This window comes from Eretmochelys imbricata, chromosome 1, assembly GCF_965152235.1.
Source record: "Eretmochelys imbricata isolate rEreImb1 chromosome 1, rEreImb1.hap1, whole genome shotgun sequence".
Lineage (NCBI taxonomy): Eukaryota > Metazoa > Chordata > Testudines > Cheloniidae > Eretmochelys > Eretmochelys imbricata.
In genome coordinates, this window is record NC_135572.1 from 243,889,290 (window position 1) to 243,912,615 (window position 23,326).

Below are 23,326 nucleotides of genomic sequence, written 5' to 3' on the forward strand. Positions count from 1 at the left end.
CAGAAGAGTGAAGTCTGTGTCGGAGCCCCTAAGTAGAATGGACACTGAATTTGTCTGGAAGTAGGAGGAGAAGAAGAGTAGGGAGAAAAATCTTGAGTATTTTAGTTCTCTCAATATATATAAAGAGAGAATCTAAGAGTGAAACTAATGAGCAGAATAACTTTGATAATATTATTCAGACCTGAAGAATTTATTTCCATGAATCACAACGTTTAAAGCCCATCTGTAAACAGTTCATGGCCTGATCCTATACCTGCCTCTGACGATGAATTCAGGACTGGGTCAAATATGTGCTATTTCTTTCTCTGATTATATTAGGCAATCAAATCTTAACACAAAAACCATCTTGTAATGAACAACCTGCCCGGGCTTAAAACAATGTTTCCATTTTTCATACCACCTAACCATTCATATTCTTTATACTTTTATAGAGAAAATAAAGCTTTAACATATTTGTTTACATGCAGCCCCATACTACCCACAATTCCTATTTGGAGTTGCGTAGAACGGTGAATCAAGCTTTCAAAATAAAAAACCTAAAATATTCATTATTAAACTGTAATAATAATTCATTATTAAACTGTTGGACTAGTTCAATATGCAATTATCTTATTTTTACCTGATATCAACATTATGTGTTTTTCCCAATTTCTTTGGTTTTTCTACTCCTTCTTCAGCATTCCCTTCTTTTGGATCAGCTGGTAACAGTAGGTCATCGCTTTTTGTCAACTTTAAAAAGAAAAGTTGAAAAGTTTTGAGAAAAATCTGTCATTATATACTGTGAGCACATGCTGAATGGTGGGCAGCGAACGGATTTTCAGGAAATAAGCTTTGGCAACAGAGCCAAATTTTGGCCTATATATATAGGTATAACTAAGGAATTACGTTTACGTAATTTATATCAATACCATTACCTGGAGAGCAATACAGGAAGAAATGTGCAGAATTCAGCCCAATGAATTCTGCGAGTGACCTAGAACTATGAGGGAACTATCTAGAATCTGGATTGCAGTTTCTGTATTGTTTCCATACCTCCACCACCATCCAAAATTAATACAACACACAACTGCTTGGACACATTACTCAGTGTGAATACTTTAGAAGTTTTGATTAGATACAGTTATTATCTGTGTGTGAAGTAGCACTCTTTCAAAAGGCTCAAGAAGGCTTCAAGTTAAAGGTGTTAAGAAAAAGACGATCACTCAGTTTTAATAACTTGATTTTATGTTGTTACTCTGCGGAAACTTGATAAAGAAAATGGTAAAGGTAAAAGGAGAGGAAATGAAAGGCAGCAACAAAAAGAAAAGGGGATTAATGAAAGAATATCGGCAAAAAAAGGAAAGAAGAAATTCTGCATAAGTAGATTTAAATGTTTTCAATTACAAGGAGATATGATTGCATTGTAGTGGTTCTGACAGCCTTTAGCTCCACCTGTAAATCATCATGCTTTTGAATAGCAATTAGGATATTTTAAAACAGGGTAAAACTGGGTGGGATGTAAAATAAATCTGAAAGTACCACCATTTTGATGATCGTCACAAGTCAAAATTATTGCCCAACTCCATGCCGTGTAAATTATTGTCTGTCCTCCTATTTATTTGTTAAACAATTTGATGCGCTAGGTGCTATACAAATCAAAAAAGGAAGAAAAAGGTACCTGGTTGCGGAGGAAACCTCATGTTACAAAATGCACTGGAAGACCTGAATTAAATTAATCTAGAACAGTTTCTGAACTGGGCAGGTGATGTTACTTACAGATGTGCTCAGTATTTGTGGAAGAAGTTACTTTTGAGGTAGGACTGAACACACTAAATATAACTTATTACCTCTTTAGTAAAATCTGCATTATGCTCTTCTGATCCAGCATTTAGCTGTGTTATTTCTTCTTCAGGAGTTTCATGATTTTGTTCCAAATCATTCTCTCTTATGGCACTCTCTAATTCCTTAATGTTACTAGATACCATATCGTCCTTTCTTCGATTCTGTAGAACAAATGTGATATATGGAGATACTTGCAATAAAAATCCAGTGATATTACTGTATACTCTTTTCCTGTTATGAATAGACTTCCATTATGACCTCTTAAACACTGTTAAAAGTTACTAAAAATTTTTTTAGACTGCTTGACCTCAATTCAAAAGCTCACCTCCCATTTCCTCATATGGGTGGCAGGTTTTTTTTAATGCAAAAGGTAAGAGTTAAAATTCCTTTTGAAACCTTAACTTTAAATATCCTGACTTTTGTGTAATTAAAACATCCAACTGTAATAAGTCAAGAACAATTTCTTGCTTATAGCAGATAGCCATAAATTTTATAACTGCATAGAGTAGGGGGAGCTGGCAGCAACTCTTAAATTTAGGCTGCCTAACATTTTCCATTATGGGAAAAAAAAAAAAACTTACAACCTTTTTTGAGAAGCGCTAACACCTCCATTGTTTGCAGCAGGCCATTCAAATTTGGTAACCTCAGGCTAGAGGAGTGCCTTTTCTTTATCCCAGGAAATTCCATTTAGGTTTAGCCGAGTTATAAACCGTTAAAAAAATCTACTTCCCTTTCTCCCACTTGCATTCCTAAGGATAATTTTGGCAGCCTGCTATAAATGGACACTCTGACGCGCAAGGCCGATGCCGCCACCAAAGCAGCAGCAGCATTTGACTTTGCGACTTTCCCCCCGGCAATATAAATATATATTTTTTTGTTCTAACATATTACTGTGTACACCAAGGAACTTTTGGCATACCTGAGCCAGCTTAAATGGATTATCTCTAACAAAGGATAAGCTCTGTGAAGGAGATGGATCTGAAACGCCAATAATATTTAGCCCCTTTTTCTTCTCTCTCAGACAAGCTTGTTGGTGTCTCTTTATTCTTTCCATCTGTTCCTCCACAGTCATTCGAGGCCGAGTGTTTTCTGCCAGACATAACTGCTCCACTGCACTTCTTGGCCTTTCCTTAAAAGAAAGGAACATACTTTTTTAAAGAGTACTTTTTGAAGCAATGTCGTGAACATATAGTGTGGGTGTTCATTTAAAAAAGCTTGCACTGCACACCTACATTTGGCCTAACCCTGGTATCTCCTATATTAAAACTGGTCAATGCATCAAGTACCAGAGGAAGTTTTAGGGACAGGATTTATCTGCACTAGAAAATTATATCATGGTAGAACATGTTTTAATGTTAAACATGACTGAGCACTCAACGTAGACAAAGACTGGCCTGTTTAATGTGTCAGCTGATCGTGGTTACCGTTGGGTTGGGGCTAATAGATGCAGCTGCCTTTGTTCTTCTTTTGCAGTTACTTAGGGCTAGAAGGGCTACACTAGAAGCACTAGATGCAGATGCGCTGCGTCTGGTGACAATGCCCTAGGCTGAAGGTACAATTACTCCACCTGTGGACAGCGCTTAGGTCGCTGTAAGTTGCGTCGCTCAGGGGTTGGCTTTTTCACACACCCCTGAGAGATCGAAGATCCATCGATTTAAGTGGTAGTGTAGACCTGCCCTGAGGTAAATAACAGCTGGTCAGTTAATAAGGAGTGGTTACCATGACCAGCTGATATGGCATTCAACTTTATTGTTATTCACATTATTGTAGCACTTAAGAGTCTCAGTCATGGACCAGTACAAACTGACACTGTACAAATACAGAACAAAAACATGACATTTAACACTGCTAGTTAATGTGTTTCTAACAAGGTAATTTTCCAGTTTAAATAAGCTGGAAATGAATGTCCAATTTTTGAATAATGCCCACTATAGTTTGTTTTCCAGTCAAAATGAAATGGTTGTTTAAATTTATATAAAGTTGTTTCAATATGAGAACATTACCTGAAACAATGAATTAAGAGGACAGCATAAAATGTCAGTGACAGCACAATTTTTAAGAGATTTTGAAAACTGTATAGAGTAATGAGTAGAAAAGCATAAGAATTCAAATCAATATTTCAATAATGGGGGATACAGAAATGGACTTGAAAATATTGTAACTTTCATCCTCGACCCTGTAACTGGATCCAGGGGGGTAGACCTAGGAGCACATGCAGAGCTAGGTGTGGGTTTGGGGGCCGTAAGTTCTTGGACTCTTTAAAAAGTAGTCAATTAAAAAAACCCCTCATTACTAACTATTAGATTACAAAGCAGAGTAATCTAAATGGAGTTTACCATCACTAGTGACCACGCTGATCCCAAATCTTGCCATCTTTATGGTAGATGGCTACCTCGCTTTCTGTTTGCAGACTCTCTCCTAAGTTGCAGAATGACCAGAGAGATGTGTACTGGGACGCAAATGAGTTGGTGTTTTCCTTTTCTGGGCCTTTTTCCTCTTTATCAAGGGCTGTGATTTACAAGAAATGGTACCTCGATCTTACAGTGACAGCTGCCTTAAAATGCATATATTTATAGTTACTTCTGATGGTTTTTGTAAATTATACTCTATTGTATTTGGAAAGAAAATTTAGCTTTGCAGTCATCCTTTAACTGAAAATAGTTTTGAGGGTTTCAAATAATTTCTGAAGAGTTTTTTACTGATGATCACATATAGAAAGTCTAAATGTTACCTGAACTCCATCTGTTTGAGCACTTTACAAGTAATCATATAAGTTACTCAAAGAACATCTCATATAGAAGCAAGATTATCAATACATATAAAATAAGATGTTTGGTTGTAAGTGAAGTTACTAGCAATATGAGACCAGAAACTAGGTTATTTAGTGTCTAAGTCCACTAGCCCTCTCTAGAGGGCTATATTACAATCCTTATTAGTTCCAAATCCACATCACAAAATTGCCCCACAGCTTGACATACATATAAGTCAAGAGTGGCCCAGGACTTATATTTGCATGCTGCAGCAAGTCAGGACTCTACTGCAGAGTCTTACACAGCACACCCTAGATTAGGTGTGAATCCAGGTATTGCTGTTTTTCACTTTCCTCAGCACTGAATTTCTAGGAAAAATTTGCTAGGAAATCCACAAGGTTAAGAGGTCATCTATTACAAGACCTGAAAACACTGATCCTGCTTCTTGAGGGAGAGAATCCCTGCAAAATTATATGCTGTTACCAAATTCTACTTCTATTAGGAATTATCTTTTACACATCACACACCTCATGCTGGACTAGTGTTTTTTTGACCCAGTCAAAGTGAGGATTACTCACCTTGTGCAGTAACAGGTTCTTTGAGATGGTTGTCCCTGTGGGTGCTCCACTTTAGGTGTTTATCCACCCTGCGCTTATAATCGGAAATTTGTGGTAGCAGTGCCTAGTTGGGTCGTACACACAACGTCGCTGTCTTGCACTGCTCCAGGGGTTACACAGTGCTGCGTGACCAACCATCCCTCGGTTCCTTCTCTACCGCAGAGAATCTATATGAAACTCTGAAGTAGAGGGGAGGAGGGAGGGCAGTGGAGCACCCCCAGGGACAACCATCTCAAAGAACCTCAGTTACGGCACAACGCTCTCTTCTTCTTTGAGGAATAGACCTGTGGGTGCTCCACTTTTGTGATGGTCGAGTACTGTCCCCCAGTGGAAGGGCTTCGGAGTTGCGTTATTGATGGTGGATAAAACCGTGAGACCAAACTGAGTGTCCGATTATGACTGTTGCTCTATAGCATAGTGCTTCGTGAATGTGTGGGCTAATGCCCAAGCTGCTGCTCTGCAAATGTCGCTAACGGGAACATTGTTGAGAAAAGGTATGGATGCCGAAAGTGCTCTCATAGAGTGTGAGCGGATTCCCTTTGGGGCTTGTAAATGAAACTTTTGATAACAAAGGTGGATGCATCCTGATATTTACTTGGATAGTCTCTGTTTTGAAAGGGTTTCCCCTATTGAACATTCTGTTATAGAGACAACTAGTCTTGGTGATTTTCTAAATGTTTTTGTTCTTTCAATGTAGAAAGCTAATGCTCTTTGAACGTCCAGCGTGTGGAGTGATTCCTTTTTTTTGTCTGCATGTGGTTTTGGAAAAAACACAGGTAAGTAAATGGGTAGGTTCAAATGAAAGGGGGATGCAACCTTGGGTAGGAATTTGGGGTGTGGCCTTAAGGTAACACAGCCTTTAAAGAAAGTTGTGTGTGCCCATTAGGGCCACTAGTTCCCACACTCATCTGGCAGAGGTGATGGCGATGAGGAAAGCCACCTTCATAGATAAGTGGAATAGCGAGTAGGTGGCAAGCAGCTCAAATGGTTTTCCCATAAGTCCACGTAAGACGAGGTTGAGGTCCCACGTAGGAGGTGGGTTCCTTATTTCGGAGAAGATGTTCTCAATGCCCTTGAGGAAATGTTTAGTTGTTGGGTGGGCAAATATGGTGACCCCGTCCATCTTATCATGGAAAGCTGTGACAGCCGCCAAGTGTACCTTGACAGAGCTTATGAAGAGCCCAGTGTTTTTAGTGCTGATATGTAATCCAGTACCCTTGGTAAGAGGGAGGATATTGGTAAGATCTGTGTCTTGGCACTAAATGTTGAACCATTTCCACTTACGGATATACAGGTCTTTCTTGTATTTGTTCTACAGCAATATGTCTTTTACTTCCTTCAAAACAGGCCGTTTCAATTCCTCTCAGCCATGGAGAAGCCAGGCTTTGAGATGGAGTATTGAGAGGTTGGGATGGTGGACGTGTCCTGCATCTTGTGCAAGGAGGTGAGGTATTGGGGAAGATTTCGAGGAGAGTGCACCGCCATCTTTAGCAGGTACGGGAACCATGTCTGTCTGGGCCATGTAGGCGCTATTAGGATGACTTCGGATTTGTCCCTCTTGATCTTGTGTATGACCCGGGTTAAAAGTGTGTGGTTGGGGGAATGCATACATTAATGGTGCATCCCATTTTAAGAGGAGAGTGTTGCCTAGAGAACGGGGTCCCAGTCTGGCTCTGGAGCAATATTGTGGGCACTTGGTGTTCTGTGCTGTTGCAAAGAGGTCTATGACAGGAAATCCCCATAGTTTGAATATTGTATGTAGATCTCCAGGGTCCATTTCCCACTCATGATTTTGGGAGAACTCTCTGCTTAGTGCATCTGCTGTTGTGTTTTGACATCCTAGAAGGTAGGATTCTGATATGTCAGTGTTGTGACTGATGCATCAGTTCCAGAGCGGTATTGCCTCTGTGCATAGGGAGTGTGACTGTGCACCCCCTTGAAGATTTATGTAAAACATGCACGCTACATTGTCCGTGAGCATCCTGATGGCTTTGATTTTTTGTTAGTGGTAGAAAGTGGTTGCCTGTGTTCCAAACTGCCCTTAGTTCCAACAAATTTATGTGCATTTTGGACTCTGATGGGAACCACTGACCTTGTACTGTGTTGCTGAGTCCTTTGTAGAAATGGGACTCCTGTACAGACTTTCTTTGATTGTGTCCACCATCTTAATGAGTCCTTTACCTTGTTTGGCAATGTGAGATGTCTGTGTAGGCTGCGCCTGTGAGGTATGTTCACTGTTTGAAGGTAGGCCTGCACGGATCTCATGTGAAGTCTGTTGTGTTTGATGACAAATGACGTTGCAGACGTGTCCCAGTAATTGTAAGCATGTTCTGGCAGATGTTTGTGGATTGTCCGTCACTGTTGAAATTAAGTTGATGAGTGTGATGAAGCATTGCTGAGGTAGTGTTGCTGTCGCTGTTGAACAGTCGAGACAAGCTCCGATGAATTCCAGTTTCTGGACAAGACTCAATGTTGACTTTTAAAGCGTGTTTATTTGTAACCCTACATTTGTGAAAAGGGTTATCGTACTGTGCAGCACTTATTGCTTTGTGTTGTGTTGGTGCCCTTATGATGCAGTCATGCAGATATGGAAATATCATGATTGTCTGCGGAGGAGTGCTGCCACCACTGCTAAAACTTTGGAGAAAATCCTCGGGGTAGCTGACAAGCCAAAAGAGAATACTTTGTGTTGGAAGTGTTGTTTTCCCAGGGTGAACCTTAGGAATCTTCTATGTGATGGATGGATGGATGGTAAAGTGAAAATACGCATCTTGCAGGCCGAGGGCTAAGAATACTGGAATTATAGTTATTAGTGTCACCATTTTGAAACATTGTGTTTTTACAAACTTGTTGAGTTTTCTTAGATCCAGAATGGGTCTCCACCCACCCATCTTCTTCTGCGCTAGAAAACAGTGTGAGTAAAAACCTTTCCCCCGTGCTGCATTGGTAACGGTTCCACTGCATCTAGGGCTACGAGATAGTTTATTTCCTGTTGTGGCAGGTATTCATGAGATTGGTCAGTGAAGAGGGACAGGGAAGAGGAGTGGGTAGGTGGGATGGAGATAAAAGGGGATGGAATAACCCTGTTGGATAATTTCTAAAAACCCATTTATCTGTAGTAATGGTGTTCCAGACTCGGTACTTGGTGACAGGCGATTTCCGAACGTTTGGGAGATATAGTCTGTTTCCAGTGTTAGAACGTGTGGTGTCTCATGCCCTCGACCACACCTTCAACATTGCTGTCTCAAGGTGGATTGCTGGGATGGCAAAGGTTGGTGTTGGTTTTGGTTTTGTGGATGTCTGGTTTGTCTTTGTTTGTAGCGTTGGTCGTATTGCCTGTGCAGTTGCAAGTACGGTGGCGAGCAGAATCTCTGGGTAGAACACCAGCCATTTCTTTTTATTTGCAAGTATGTAAATGCCCAGGGATTTTAATGTTGTCCTTCAGGGTATGGAGGAACTTGTCTGTTTTGGCAGCGAATAATTTTGGGCCTGAAAAGGGCAGGTCCTCGTCCGTTAGAATCACAGAATATGAGGGTTGGAAGGGACCTCAGGAGGTCATCTAGGCCAACCCCCTGCTCAAAGCAGGACCGATCCCCAACTAAATCATCCCAGCCAGGGCTTTGTCAAGCCTGACCTTAAAAACCTCTAAGGAAGGAGATTCCACCACCACCCTCAGTAACCCATTCCAGTGCTTCACCACCCTCCTAGTGAAAAAGTTTTTCCTAATATCCAACCTAAACCTCCCCCACGGAGTAGATCTCCCTGGGGAACCCAGAGAGATGAAGCCATGATGCACAGTGCATGACCACAGATATTGTGATGGAGAATGCAGCCATGTCTGCAGAGTCAAGAGAGGCCTGCAGCGCTGTTCTAGCAATGAGATGGCCTTCAGCGATATTAGCATTAAACTGTTATTTTTTCTCTTCAATAAATTCTGACATTTTCAAAAAAATTCTGTGTATATTTGGACAGTGGGCCTCATAATTAGCTATGCAAAACTGCAGTGTTGCAAATTAATACAACTGGCGGCTAAAGAGGTCTAACTTCTTCCAGTCTCTGTCATTCGGGTTTGTTCTTGTATGGTGTTGTTTCCCCCTCTCATTTACTGCTTCCACCACTAGTGAGTTTGGTGTGGGGCGTGTAAATAAAAATTCAACTCCTTTAGATGGCACACAGTATTTCTTGACTGATCTCATGCATGATGGGGGTGCTGTTGCTGGTGTCTGCCAGATAGTTTTGGCAGGCTCAATAATAGCATCGTTGATCAGAAATGCCATCTTTGCAGAGGTAAATATTTGAAGTATGTCTAGTAGTTTATGCCGTGATTCAGGTACCTCTTCTAGTGATATGTCAAAGGACTCTGCCAACCTTTTGAAGAGTTCCTGGAATTGCCTGAAGTCATCCCCTGTGGTGGGAGCATTATACTTTCATCTGGTGACGAAGATGACAGGTTCACTGTTGGTAATGCTTCCTGGTCTGAAGTTTCCTCAATCACCTCCTCTTGTGTTTCTGAGGCTGCTGGGATAGGTGATGATGGTGATTGTGGTGCTCTTGATCTTGGTGGGCTAGGGGACCTGTGATGTTGAGTTCTGTATACTGCCCATGGATCCCAGTAGGGCCAGTTTGGTGGGAATGGCATGGAGGGTGGTGCCCATAGGTGCCGATACCAGGCATCACCACTCTGACAATGAGTGGTACTCTGGTTGGTGGGATGGTCCAGGTTTGGGTGAGGAGTGATGAGTTGTATACATCACCCCTTCATCCTCATTGTCATGAGAGAGAAGGGGAGCTGAGTGGGGTGGTCAGGCAGCTTGGTACTGATCAAGACGGAGTGCCTTCGGTACCGAGGAGCCGTGTTGAGCAGACCAGAAGGTCTGTATGTCTCAGGAACTGGTGCGGTACCATGAGCATCGGTATCAATGTTGGCACTGCTGGTGGTACAAGAGTGTGAGTAGTAACTGCTGGTGCCAAGGATCTTGTGCTCTGCTGTGTAAGCACCGCAGATGGCGCCATTGCGCCACTTGGTGCCAAACACCTTTTTGGCTCTGTGGGTACCGAGGTGGAGGGTTTCACTTTGCCCTGTGAGCCTCAGTTCGAGCTTGCCAGCTTAGGGTCTTTGGCTCTCTGAAAACCTGTGGTACCGGAAGGTCCTGGCTTCTCTGGGTCCGATGTGCTTGGTGCCATGGGTACCGAGGTAGACTTGGAGGTAGGGGATAGCTTTTTCTTAGCCAATTCCTGTTGTGATGAAGTCCGCCCGCTTTTTAGTAACCTTCTTGGGTAAAGTCTCTTTCGTAGTGGCTGTTGATGGTGACTGTTGGTCCGGAAGGGTCCTCAACTTGGGGTCTGAGGCTGGTCTCAGAGATTTCTCCATCATAAGGAGCTTAAGTTGAAGATCCATAACTTTTCTTGCTCTGGCCGTGAGATTACAGCAATGTGGACACTTCTGAGGAATGTGTGTCTTGCCGAGACAACAGACACACTGTGCACGTCTGACAGAGATAGGGATTGACAGTCTGCAAGTCAGACAGCATTTGAATCCCAGTGATCCGGGCATGCTGGAGAGGTTCTGTCCCAAATAAGAAGGGAGCAGTAACTCTACGAGAGCCTAAACTTAATCTTCCTACTGAGGGGAATAAAGGAGACTTTTTCTTGTAATAAATAAAATAAGCATAAAGGGTAACAATGATTAACTACTAAGTATACTATAAAATATCTTATCTAAAGGTAAGTGAGGGTGCTGCTAAGCGGTTTGACTCAAGCCAAAGGGCAGCAGAGAAGGAACTGAGGGACAGTTGGTCGCGCAGCACGATGTAACTGCCTTGAGCAGCGCAAGATGACAATGGTGCATGTGCAACCAAGCTAGGCACTGCTACCACAAATCTCCGATTACAAGCACAGGGCACATGGACACCTAAAGTGGAGCACCCAGGGGGACATTCCTCAAAGAACCACCATAAATTTGGCATCCACATGTTGCTTCTTCACACCTAATTTATTCCTAAAATATACCAGCACTGTAGTTGTTAATCTGCTGTCAAATGAGCTAAGAAGTATCAGTAACTTTTGTCTATACTAGAAAAATTATTACCCATTGCTGACAACAGGTGTCAGCAACACATTAGCCCTTCTCTTCACAGCATCACATTGGGAACTTATGTTGAGTAATGGACAAGCAACTCAGTATGAGCTTCTAATGCAACAATATGGCAAAAAAGGACTAATGTGATCCTTGGATGTTTACATTTAGAGGGGTGGGGAGCAAGGAGTAGGGTGTTGTTTTTACCACTATACATAGCATTGGTGAGACTACTAGAATACTGCATATAGTTCTGATGTCCACATTTTAAATTTTTTTTTTGAAAGATTGGAGGCGGTAAAGGGAAGAGCCACCAAAAATGATTCAAAGGCTGGGGGAATGCCTTACAGTGAGAGATTTAGATCTCAATCGGTTTACCTTATCAAAAGGAAGGAGGACAGGTGACTTGATTACAATGTATATGTACTCACCGGGAGAAACTGAGCACTGAAGGGCTCTTTAAATCTAGTGAAGAAAGACATAGCAAAAGCCACCACTGGTAGCTGAACCCAGACAAATTCAAATTAGTAATTAGGCAAAAGTTTTCAACAGTGAGGGTGATTAAACATTGGAACAAACTACTAAGGGAACTGGCATACGCTCCATCTAAGTCTTCAGACCAAGACAAGATATCTTTCTGGAAGATAAGCTTCAGCCAAACACAAGTTATTGGGCTCAATACAGGGTTTGCTCAAATTTAATGGCCTGGTCAGATGAGATAATCAAATTATCCCGTCTGGCCTTAAACTCTATGAATGGGTACAGCTGGACACAATTTAACTGCAAGCATAGACCAAGACAAATGATGTTCAGCACCATTTCTGCAACTGCCATTTTAAAGGTTTTAAGCTGTTTTCTGAATGGTTCTGGACATGGTTCATTTTGTTCTATGATTACAGTTAAACTGCATTAAGCCGTAATAAAAAATTTTCATACTACAGACAAAGGTTGAAGACTAGAGTAACGTTGTAGTTGTGGACTCTGATTTCCCAAACGAATATGCTTATATCATAAAAGCTCACAAAAAGTCTGGATAGTGTCTTTTCAAAAGTGGAAGTAATCTCTTCTCTAAACTCACTCTTCTGTTATTCTCTTGCTTCTGCCTCCATTCTCATTCCTAAAATCCTCTATCAGTTCTCCCTTCTATCGTCTCTATTCCCTCTCTCCCTGCTCCCTTTTCCTATCGTAGTCATTTTGTCTTCTTCCTTCATCCCACCCTGGCATCTCATCTGAAAATCACAAGAGGTTCAGTACTATGCACTGTACCCTCAATTGTTCTGATAGTTTCAGATGTCTCAAAAATTATTTTTGGGTTGGGAAAAAAAAACGATTTACCAACACAGGTTGATAATATGCTGTCTCTTTGCCCCACAACAAGAAAGACACTTTGAAAAACAAAGCCCAAAAGGCAGGACTTTATGTACTTTTAATTCAGTATTGGGGATGACTCACTGGCACTAGATTCAATAACTAGTTTAGCAATAATACTGGCAACCACTAGAAAAATCAAAGAGCCTGATTTCAGGCCCTCAGTTATTCAGTAGGTTTTATCACCAACGTTTAGCACTTTACCAATTCAAATGTAATGACGTCTATGGGGTCTCTGGCATAAGTGAATTTTAAAATGCTCTCATTGCTTACTTATGAACTGAATGAACTAAGGTAATACATTTTATTGTACTTTTTAAGCCAGTGGGATGTTTTAAAGTAAATGAAAGATAAAGCTTTTAAAGTAACTAAAGATCCAGAAATTAAACGTGGAAAACAAATACACTGTTATAAATCTCGATGCTTGCAAATTATTTTTAAATACCATTCTTAGATCTATCTTCTTGTTTTTCCTTAAAGTGACGTAAGAGGCTATAGTTGAAGATTCTGGAGTTGGTGATTTGGTTCTGGGAGGCACAACTCCAACAGGAAAATGTGAACCTATAAAGTAATAAAACAGCATCTTAACTGTTATGCAAAATGACACATACAATATTGTATTGTTTTCCAACAAAAACATGTTAGGATGTGAAATCATTAATTGATAGGCTACCACTCTTATATTTACTATAAAAGTCATGATGCCTAACTAGTATATCTGCAGATTTTTTTCTATGTAAATAATCCTAGTCAAACTAAAATCTAGTCAGTGTTTAACCAGTACGTTAAATGTGACCAGTAAAGGATTTTTTTAAAAAAAATTAACTTGTTCCTGTTTTGCTTCTTCATGATACATAAAGAAAATCCAAAAGATTTGCTTGGGCTTTCACAATTTTGTGTTCCTTTGCAAGTTTTTTCCCTTTGAAAATATCTGGAATGTCAGCTGTGATCTTCTTGGGTTTGGCTAGAAGAACTCTTGTAGATCTCAGCAGATTGCTACTGTTATAATTAGAGAAGTGGGAGGATGCATCTTTAACTAAAGCTTCCTTTATCCAAAATGTGAATTAGTCATGGAAGTTTTTTCTTTTCTAAAACAAAATAGACTAGATAGGCCCTGAACTCTTACTGAACAAGGAATGCTGAGCATCTGCCCAACACACACACACACACACATTTCAAGAAACCTTCAGGCCTTCTGTAGTCATTAAAACAGTAAAAGAAAGGGCACAAGCCTATTTTTCTTCTCCTTTGCAGGTCACTGGTCTCCAATTTCTAGAGTTTTACAGTCACAAATTCCTATTTTTAAAATTTTTTTTCTTTCTTGGAGGGTGAAGGACAAATGAAAGGAAAATAATTGACAGAGGGAAACATTAAAAATAACTAGTGCTGTAAAGTGCACAAAACAAACAAATCATAAAAATGAAAATAAAATGTTCCCTTCCAATCTCTTATTATTTTATTGCAGTAGCACCCACTATATGTGGGTATAGTCATCTTAGGGCTTGTCTACATGGTAAGGCAATACAGACTACTGTGATGTGATTTCTAAAACACAATAAGGTGTTGCACATTAGTTAGTCTGTCAGACCCTGCTGGTGTGCACTAAAGGTTCCTAGTGCGCTTTAAACATAGTGCTGGGTTAAAGCACACTCGAAACCTTTAGTGCCCACAAGCAGGGTATATATGGACCAATTAATTCATAACACCTTAGTGCACTATAGAAATCACACTGAGTGCGCATTACACCATCATGTAGACAAGCCCTTATATGTGGTTTGTTACAACAGTAAGTAAAATAAAATTTTAGATATGTGATTTTTAAATTGAGCTCTGCTGAAATTGTTTGGGATATGAAGGTACGAAACAATACAAATACAAGTATAAGCAATATGCTGTTACTACATGTAGACAATTGGGAAAAACTGACTACTTATATTCTCCCTCATGCTGTTGGGGTTTTTTTTGAGTAAAGAGAACTAGACTGAATTAAGTGCCTTAGAAGACTAAGTGCTCACTGGGTGGAATAAACAGTAACAGCTACAATAAAATTACCTCAATCTACTGGTAAGAGGAAGATTCTCCCACTCATTTGCCACACTGAGGCTGTAGCTATTTTTTTTTAAGTGCCATCTATATCAGCTAGGCAGCTTATTATCTGCTTTTCTTTAGTGAGGCCTGTTTTTTCACAGACAGACAAAATTATTTTTCCATTTATGAGAGATAAGGTGAGTGAGGTAATCCACAGGGATTAAATGCTTTTTCAACTCTCTAAAACTATACAACATAAAACCACACAGTTAACTTTAGGCCACATTCAGCCAAGTCCCATAACAGCAGCATCTCATGTGCCTGCTGAGTCATCACATCTTTCAATTTGGCTAATGGGGGTGCAGCACATATTGGTAAATTGAGGGGATTTTTACAACTGCCTTTTCCAAACACAACTTTTAAAAAGCTATTTTACACGTTTTAACAAGGGGTATTAGATTCCTTAAGTGAGCGTTCATGGTGAAGGACTCTACCAAGTAATTAATAGCTTTTATGGGGACTATATGAAGAAGAGAAACAGGCATTCGGCAACAGCACAGACCTTTATTGTGAGTATATTCCAAGGGCAATAACATTAATTCTATTGTATCACAGGACAGAAGGCAATTCAACAGTTACAGGGTTTAAAAAAAAAAACAAACAAAAAAACCCCACGTTATTTCCTTGTCTTGAGAGAGTTTGAAAATTCTGTGATGCTGCCTTTTTGGACATTTTGATAACATACTGTTGTGAGCTGGATTAAAAAACTGCATAAGGGCAAGGACAGAAAATGGGTAATTGTTCAAGGGAGTGATGTGCGTGGGATGCGAATGAAGTGATCTGACACAGTGTCAATAAGGATTTCAGGATTATTGTTGAGTGTAATGTTTGATTTCTCTGTGGTTTGATTGACTGAAATCCTTCTCTTGTTGTATAACTAAAGCATTTGATTGCGGGAGCTGTTTCATTTGTATCAAGAAATGGACATACTATTTGTAAAATAAACATTATACACACACACACACACAAATAAAATAACAGTTTCTACAAGGCACTTACAATATTCTGTACTCCTTGTGAAAGACTGAAAAACAGATTGGAAGTCAACATGCTTGGCACTAACCTTTAGTTGTAGAAGTTTCTGACTCTGAAGCTGGTTCTGTCTTTTCTTCACCATTAGACTCATCAACTTCTGCCACTGTTGTTAACTCTGGCTCACTCTTATAAAGTCTATAATCTGGACCCTAGAAGATGACAATAATATTTTACAGATAACGAACACTGATTTATCATTTAAATGTTAGTATCTTAAGAATCAAACAACGTAATCTTGCAGCTGATTTTGCTCTCATTTAAATTTATTGTTTTTGTAAGCCAATGCTCCATTGCTCAGGGGCTTGTGTAGTGATAGTCATTTTGCAATTAACATGAAACAAACTGCCACAGACTTTCAAACGCTATATAAACTGAGTAACTGATGTGAAGGAGAAAATTTACCATTATTATGTAACACTAACCCCAAGAAACAAACACTAACTATAAAAGGCTTCAACAGATACATGATTGCCAGGACTGGGGTTTGTGTCATGTAACAAGAATTCAGAAAAATCTGATTTTGAAAAAGTGATCAAAATATTTAGAATCTCCGCGAGAGTCTTGTTTTGATGTTTGATTCTTAGAATACGTTTATAAGCATGGTATATCTGATTAAAAAATGTCAAATGCAAATGATGCAGCTGGAAATAAAACTAATTAGCCAAAAAGGAATTACACAGCACAAAAGCATCCAGATGTCAAAATAAAAGTGACTGTGCAGAGGATGGGGGAAATGCTTAATGTACATTGTGGCAATTTTAGCCACTTACACAGTAAGATCCATTTCTCTGATATCCTTGAACTTGGTGAATCTTCTTTTCTTCCAGCAGATGTACTGGGCCCCTGCTATAACAGAGCAAGGAGCTGCTATCACTGGGCAGAGAGGGGATTATGGGAGGATGCTCTGTAAAGTCATAGGACCGAGGGAGTGGAGGACGAGGTGGGACTACTTCCTCTTCCTAAAGATTGTAGAATAGTTACCTTATTTAGATATGCACACCTGTTACAATTATTTATAACTTTTAAAAAGTATATTCCTATAGCTATATAAGCTTTGTGTTTTGCAATTGAAGTGACACTGTCATACTAAAAAGATATATTAACAAACAACATTGTTTTCCTAACACCATCTAAATTCATGGAGATTGAAATACTTCTCTTTTAAATCTCATTTTCACTATTTACTTTCTGCATCTCACTCAGCTAGTTATGTTTTCATTTCTATCAGTTGTACTTTCTGCCTCTCATGCACAAACATGCTTCTGTTGTGACTAAGAGTACTGATTTCATTACCCCACCATTTTAATTGAAATTCATTATTATTAAAAGATTGTGGTGCATATTAGATTTTCTATAACCTTTATAAACCAAGCTTAAATTTTGGGTGAAACACAAAGTTGACAGTGTCCCTTTAAAGCTACAATTTCTAGATATTTTGGGCCTGATTTCCAGATGGGTTGAACACTTGACACTCCCATCGATTTCATCTGTTTTTGGGGTGCTCGGCACACCTGCGAACCAGACTTTATATATGAAGAGAGATGTAAAACAATATAATTTTTCTCTCCATGAAATATGCCTGGGGGAAAAGAATATCAAGATTTACATTTTTGCGGTAAAGGCCTGGGAACAGAAAAGGGTGAGGAATGGGGGACACAGAATCATGAATTGGTAAGAATATGAAGTCACAGAAGAAATGAAAATTAGAATTACTATCTGGGACTTTAACCTTCAAAAGTAATCCAATAATTCAGTAACAGATCTACCAATTTAAATATACTGAATACACATTTCTTATACCATTAGAAGAGTTCAGAAATAATTTTTATCAGCCAATAATTTTTAATTCAGAAATTCATTGATGCTAAAATGTAAAACTACTAAAATCATACCTCATTTTTATACTTAATAGCTGAAAAAGACTTTGATCCGATGGTACCTGTTTAAAAAAACATGAAAATCTGTTTAGAATAAATAACTATTAGGAACTAGCACAAAAGCCTTGTCTCTGTATTGACTGAAAGGCTTAAACACACACTGATTTCAACTGGTAAATAATTTCAGTTACACTTGTTTACAGCAACTATGATGTCAAACAGTTTTCAATCAAGCAAAAAAGCAAATACAAAGTTTATTCCCTAGAAGTACAATGTGGTTTAATAAAAGCAGCCCATTTACCTGCCTCTGTAGAAATTCTTTGCTGTTTATGTTTACTCAAACCTTCCATGACATCTTGAATTCTCCAAAGTTCCTTCTGAATCTGAGCACGCTGTATACCTGCTGACTCAGTCTGCCAGTAAAGAGACACGGGATAGCATGTATAATATGGTGCAAGAACAAACAATTTTACTATCTGTAGACAGTATCACGTACACAATTTTATCTCCTCACTGAAAGGAACCAGGATTTAGGAAACAATCTGATAATTGACACTCCCCATCCACATTGATATAATGTTCACACTATCTGGAGGTTAGTGTAATCTCTTCAGGGTGGTTAGTGAAGTAGTCACCATCACAACAATTGACTGCTCACACATTCCAGCTGCCTGATTCAGCAGCTTTGCAAATCTCATCTTCCAAAATGAAAATTAAGCAATTTGACAGAGCATTTCACTAGTGAAACAGGAGGACACAATGTCTCAATCTACAAAGGAAAATCAAAACAGGGGAATTCACCACTGAACACATTACTACAGCTCTGTGGGATGATTCTTCAGATGTTGAGCTGTTTGCACATCTTGCATTGGCCAAAAGGAAACACCATCAGTACAGACTGGTAGGTGGATCCAATCAAAAATAAAAGCAGCATGACTGACAGTGTGGAGTTGAGTTGGTCTTTGTCCAGACTCTCAGAACGAACTACTCCACACTGGTGAATAAACTATGGGCCGATACGTGTCCCCATAACTATGCAGGATTTGTGCCAATGGGTCTGCTGTTTACTTATTTCCCTGCTCCTGCCACTCATCTGCAATATCCCTTCCTTGTGTGTGGAAAGCCAATCTGTAGCATGCATGGCTTGTGGCATTCCTCTGCACAGGGTTCCCTACACTCCACCCATCTACTTATTGCATTAGAAATTTAAGACTTGTCATCATGCTAGGTACCTACAGTGTCTTCCAGGAATAGCAGGGTAAACATGCAGAGTACCAAAGTGTAAAACCCAATTAAGAGGAGAAGGAATTTTTACTTAGACTGTTCAACTATTTTTGCTTGGTTTTGCTAGCACTGATGTAACTCAGCTGCTTGATAGTTACTCAGGAAGAAGAATTTCTGTGTTATAAATTTAACACATCTGCTCCTCCAATTAAGGCTTGAAAAATTTCCATTTCTGTGGCTCCTTCAAGGGCAAGTTAAGAAAAAATAAGGAAGACTAGACATGATATTCCCCATACAGTAACTCCTTGCTTAACGTTGTAGTTATGTTCCTGAAAAATGTGACTTTAAGCGAAACAATGTTAAGCGAATCCAATTTCCCCATAAGAATTAATGTAAGGTGGGGGGTTAGGTTCCAGGAAAATTTTTTTCATCAGACAAAAAACTATATTATTTTGTGTGTGTGTGTGTGTGTATATATATATATACACACACACACACAGACAGTATAAGTTTTAAACAAACAATTTAATACTGTACACAGCAATGATGATTGTGAAGTTAGAGGGTAGAAGAGGGTGGGATATTTCCCAGGGAATGCCTTACTGCTAAATGATGAACTAGCATTCGACTGAGCCCTCAAGGGGTTGTTGTTAAGACATTGTTGTTAATGTAGCTTCACACTCTACAAGGCAGCTTGAATGGAGGGAGGGGAGACAGCATGGCAGACAGAGACAGACACACACCCTGTGTGTGGGAAAGAGAGAGATGCGCATTGCCCCTTTAAGTACGCTGACACCACTCTAAGTAAATTGCCTTTTAAAGTACATCAAGAAGTTGAGACAGCAGTTGTGACCAGCAAGCTCTCTCCGTACTGAGCCCTGTCCTGTCCCCACCCTGCTCTATATGGAGAAGGGATAAGCGGGGGGCAGGAGCAGGGGGACACCCAGACATATTAGCCCCCCCTCTCCCCCTCTCACCCCCCCACCCACAGCAAGCAGGAGGCTCCCGAGAGCAGCTCCAAGGCAGAGGGCAGGAGCAGCACATGGCAGTGGGGGGAGGGACAGCTGAACTGCTGACAGTTGACAGCCTGCTGGGTGGCTGCTGCACAGGGAACTTAGGGGAGTGGGGAGCTGATGGAGGGCTGACAGTCCACCCTGGTTCCAAGCCCCCACCAACTATCTGCAACGGGCTGCTCTTCCTGCAAGCAGTGGACAAAGCAGGCGGCTGCCAAACAATGTTATAAGGGAGCACTGTGCAACTTTAAACGAGCATGGTCTCTAATTGATCAGCAGCGTAACAATGAAACAACGTTAACCGGAACGACGTTAAGTGAGGAGTTACTCTATTTCCAAAGTAATAAAACAGGGCAAAAAAGATAGATATAATATCCCCCCTTCTCCCCAGAAAAACAAAAAAACAAAAAAACCCAAACTACCATTTAGGCCTTTACAGTAATAAAAATAAAAAATAATACCAAAAGAGCAGCAAAGGACAATCTCATTTCCCCACCCTCTTCCTTTTATTGATCTTTCAGGAAGAATCAAACAGGCATGAAATAAAGAAGTTTTGTTTTAAATTTATATTTTAAACAGATTTAAAATCATATTACAATTCTTCTATACCTGAACCTCCCCAAGTTGGTCCAGCTGTTCCTGCATATGGTTCCTTGTAATTGTTACATCGTATTCTAATTTGTCATACTCCCTCCATGCTCTTTCCAGTTCCTTAATTTAGAAGAAAAGTAGTATTAGGTGTTGACAAGTTAAAAAAAAAAAAGATGTTACCAGTTTAAAAAACTTGCACCAATTTTTTCTCAGCCCAGCAGATTCAAGTTCAGCAGTACCTCTCAAGAACAAATTAAGCAATTCATTTTGGTCCTGTTTAAAAATAGTTTTTCACTTTCAATTGGGGTGTTGCATCCATTTTCTTCTGTGGACAACAAGGTAAAGAAGGGAAAAAAATCTGCTTGCACCTGAGAATTTCCTTCTTGGACCCTTTGTCTTAATTCCTCCCTTGCACTCCAAACACATCTGGAGACAATGGAGACAGACAAGACTTTCAATCATCACGCACTGCAGCAGACTAAATTTTGTCAATTTTCCCCCACAGGATGCATTGGTAGATTTTTTTATTATTATTATTTAACAGGATAAAAGTAGGGTGTCTAATTCAGAATTAAGATTTTTAATAGTCTTTCCTCTGAGTTTTACAGATGCCTTCAGGCCAAGTCCAGAATCATGCCTTAGAGTGGATTATCTTTATGGGTACTGAGGGTAAAAACCTCACCCTTCGCTAAGGCCACTGTTTGAAGAGGCTGCTGCTTCCATCTAAGGCAGAGTAACTCAAGCCCAGCTTGCCCTTCAACAGCAAGTAAAACCTGTGAAGTTACCAATTGGGTCATCTAGACTTGTCAGGTAATGCTCATTCTGCATTTCTGAATCTCCGAATCGTGGATGGATGGGGTCACACAGCTCCTCAGAATTTAAAGGGCAAGATTTTTGTTCTGGGATTTTGTCTGTCACTTCCTGTTCTTCTGGTTGCTCAGGCTGGAGTTAAATACGTTTATTTAACATAACCTTGAAAGGTGTCTGTCTTGAGTTTCTTTCTCCTCCATCCAATTGGGACAGATGCCCTTCCTTTGGAGACCATTAACTAAGTGACCAAGATTCTTTGCTTCCTTTTAAGATTCTTTGCCTTGTCTCTCTTATAATGCTAGAGTGGTGACAAGTTGGAGGATGACGTGATTGTGCCTTTTTTGGTCTTTGAAAGTGCAAGGCTTGTGAGACAGACATTGTCCCATCAAAGAGAATCATAGAATCATAGAATATCAGGGTTGGAAGGGACCTCAGGAGGTCATCTAGTCCAACCCCCTGCTCAAAAGCAGGACCAATCCCCAATTAAATCATCCCAGCCAGGGCTTTGTCAAGCCTGACCTTAAAAACTTCTAAGGAAGGAGATTCCACCACCTCCCTAGGCAACGCATTCCAGTGTTTCACCACCCTCCTAGTGAAAAAGTTTTTCCTAATATCCCACCTAAACCTCCCCCACTGCAACTTGAGACCATTACTCCTTGTCCTGTCCTCTTCCACCACTGAGAATAGTCTAGAACCATCCTCTGGATCCACCTCTCAGGTAGTTGAAAGCAGCTATCAAATCCCTCCTCATTCTTCTCTTCTGCAGACTAAACAATCCCAGTTCCCTCAGCCTCTCCTCATAAGTCATGTGTTCCAGACCCCTAATCATTTTTGTTGCCCTTCGCTGGACTCTTTCCAATTTATCCACATCCTTCTTGTAGTGTGGGGCCCAAAACTGGACACAGTACTCCAGATGAGGCCTCACCAATGTCGAATAGAGGGGGACGATCACATCCCTCGATCTGCTCGCTATGCCCCTACTTATACATCCCAAAATGCCATTGGCCTTCTTGGCAACAAGGGCACACTGCTGACTCATATCCAGCTTCTCGTCCACTGTCACCCCTAGGTCCTTTTCCGCAGAACTGCTGCCTAGCCATTCGGTCCCTAGTCTGTAGCTGTGCATTGGGTTCTTCCGTCCTAAGTGCAGGACCCTGCACTTATCCTTATTGAACCTCATCAGATTTCTTTTGGCCCAATCCTCCAATTTGTCTAGGTCCCTCTGTATCCTATCCCTGCCCTCCAGCGTATCTACCACTCCTCCCAGTTTAGTATCATCCGCAAATTTGCTGAGAGTGCAATCCACACCATCCTCCAGATCATTTATGAAGATATTGAACAAAACCGGCCCCAGGACCGACTCCTGGGGCACTCCACTTGTCACCAGCTGCCAACTAGACATGGAGCCATTGATCACTACCCATTGAGCCTGACAATCTAGCCAACTTTCTACCCACCTTATAGTGCATTCATCCAGCCCATACTTCTTTAACTTGCTGACAAGAATACTGTGGGAGACCGTGTCAAAAGCTTTGCTAAAGTCAAGATACAATACATCCACTGCTTTCCCTTCATCCACAGAACCAGTAATCTCATCATAGAGGCAATTAGATTAGTCAGGCATGACCTTCCCTTGGTGAATCCATGCTGACTGTTCCTGATCACCTTCCTCTCATGTAAGTGCTTCAGGATTGATTCTTTGAGGACCTGCTCCATGATTTTTCCGGGGACTGAAGTGAGGCTGACTGGCCTGTAGTTCCCAGGATCCTCCTTCCTCCCTTTTTTAAAGATGGGCACTACATTAGCCTTTTTCCAGTCATCTGGGACTTCCCCCGTTCGCCACAAGTTTTCAAAGATAATGGCCAATGGCTCTGCAATCACAGCCACCAGTTCCTTTAGCACTCTCGGATGCAACTCGTCTGGCCCCATGGACGAGAATCAGGATTAACTTTCCCCTCTTTAGGTTCCCCACCCTTCCATCTATTTTTTTTATGTTTAATGTAAGATACACTGGACCTTGCTAGAACGCGGGATTTGGGATCCATGCCAAGTATCG

General features: G+C 40.5%; 1 protein-coding gene across 5 annotated transcripts in view; it reads right to left on the minus strand.

The window, feature by feature from the left end:
* PLEKHA5 (pleckstrin homology domain containing A5) overlaps positions 1–23,326 on the minus strand; it is a 263,205-nt gene that overhangs the window by 13,871 nt on the left and 226,008 nt on the right. For all 5 annotated transcript variants that reach the window (XR_013347132.1, XR_013347130.1, XM_077826614.1 and 2 more), the window contains 8 exons: positions 20,479–20,580; positions 17,934–18,045; positions 17,648–17,694; positions 15,784–15,904; positions 13,078–13,193; positions 2,741–2,950; positions 1,827–1,982; positions 620–729 (listed from right to left, as the gene is read on the minus strand). Coding sequence is in view for 3 of the 5 variants with exons in the window: in XM_077826614.1 (XP_077682740.1) it covers positions 620–729; positions 1,827–1,982; positions 2,741–2,950; positions 13,078–13,193; positions 15,784–15,904; positions 17,648–17,694; positions 17,934–18,045; positions 20,479–20,580 (974 nt within the window). In the remaining 2 variants the exon portion in view is untranslated. The remainder of the gene's footprint in view (positions 1–619; positions 730–1,826; positions 1,983–2,740; positions 2,951–13,077; positions 13,194–15,783; positions 15,905–17,647; positions 17,695–17,933; positions 18,046–20,478; positions 20,581–23,326) is intronic.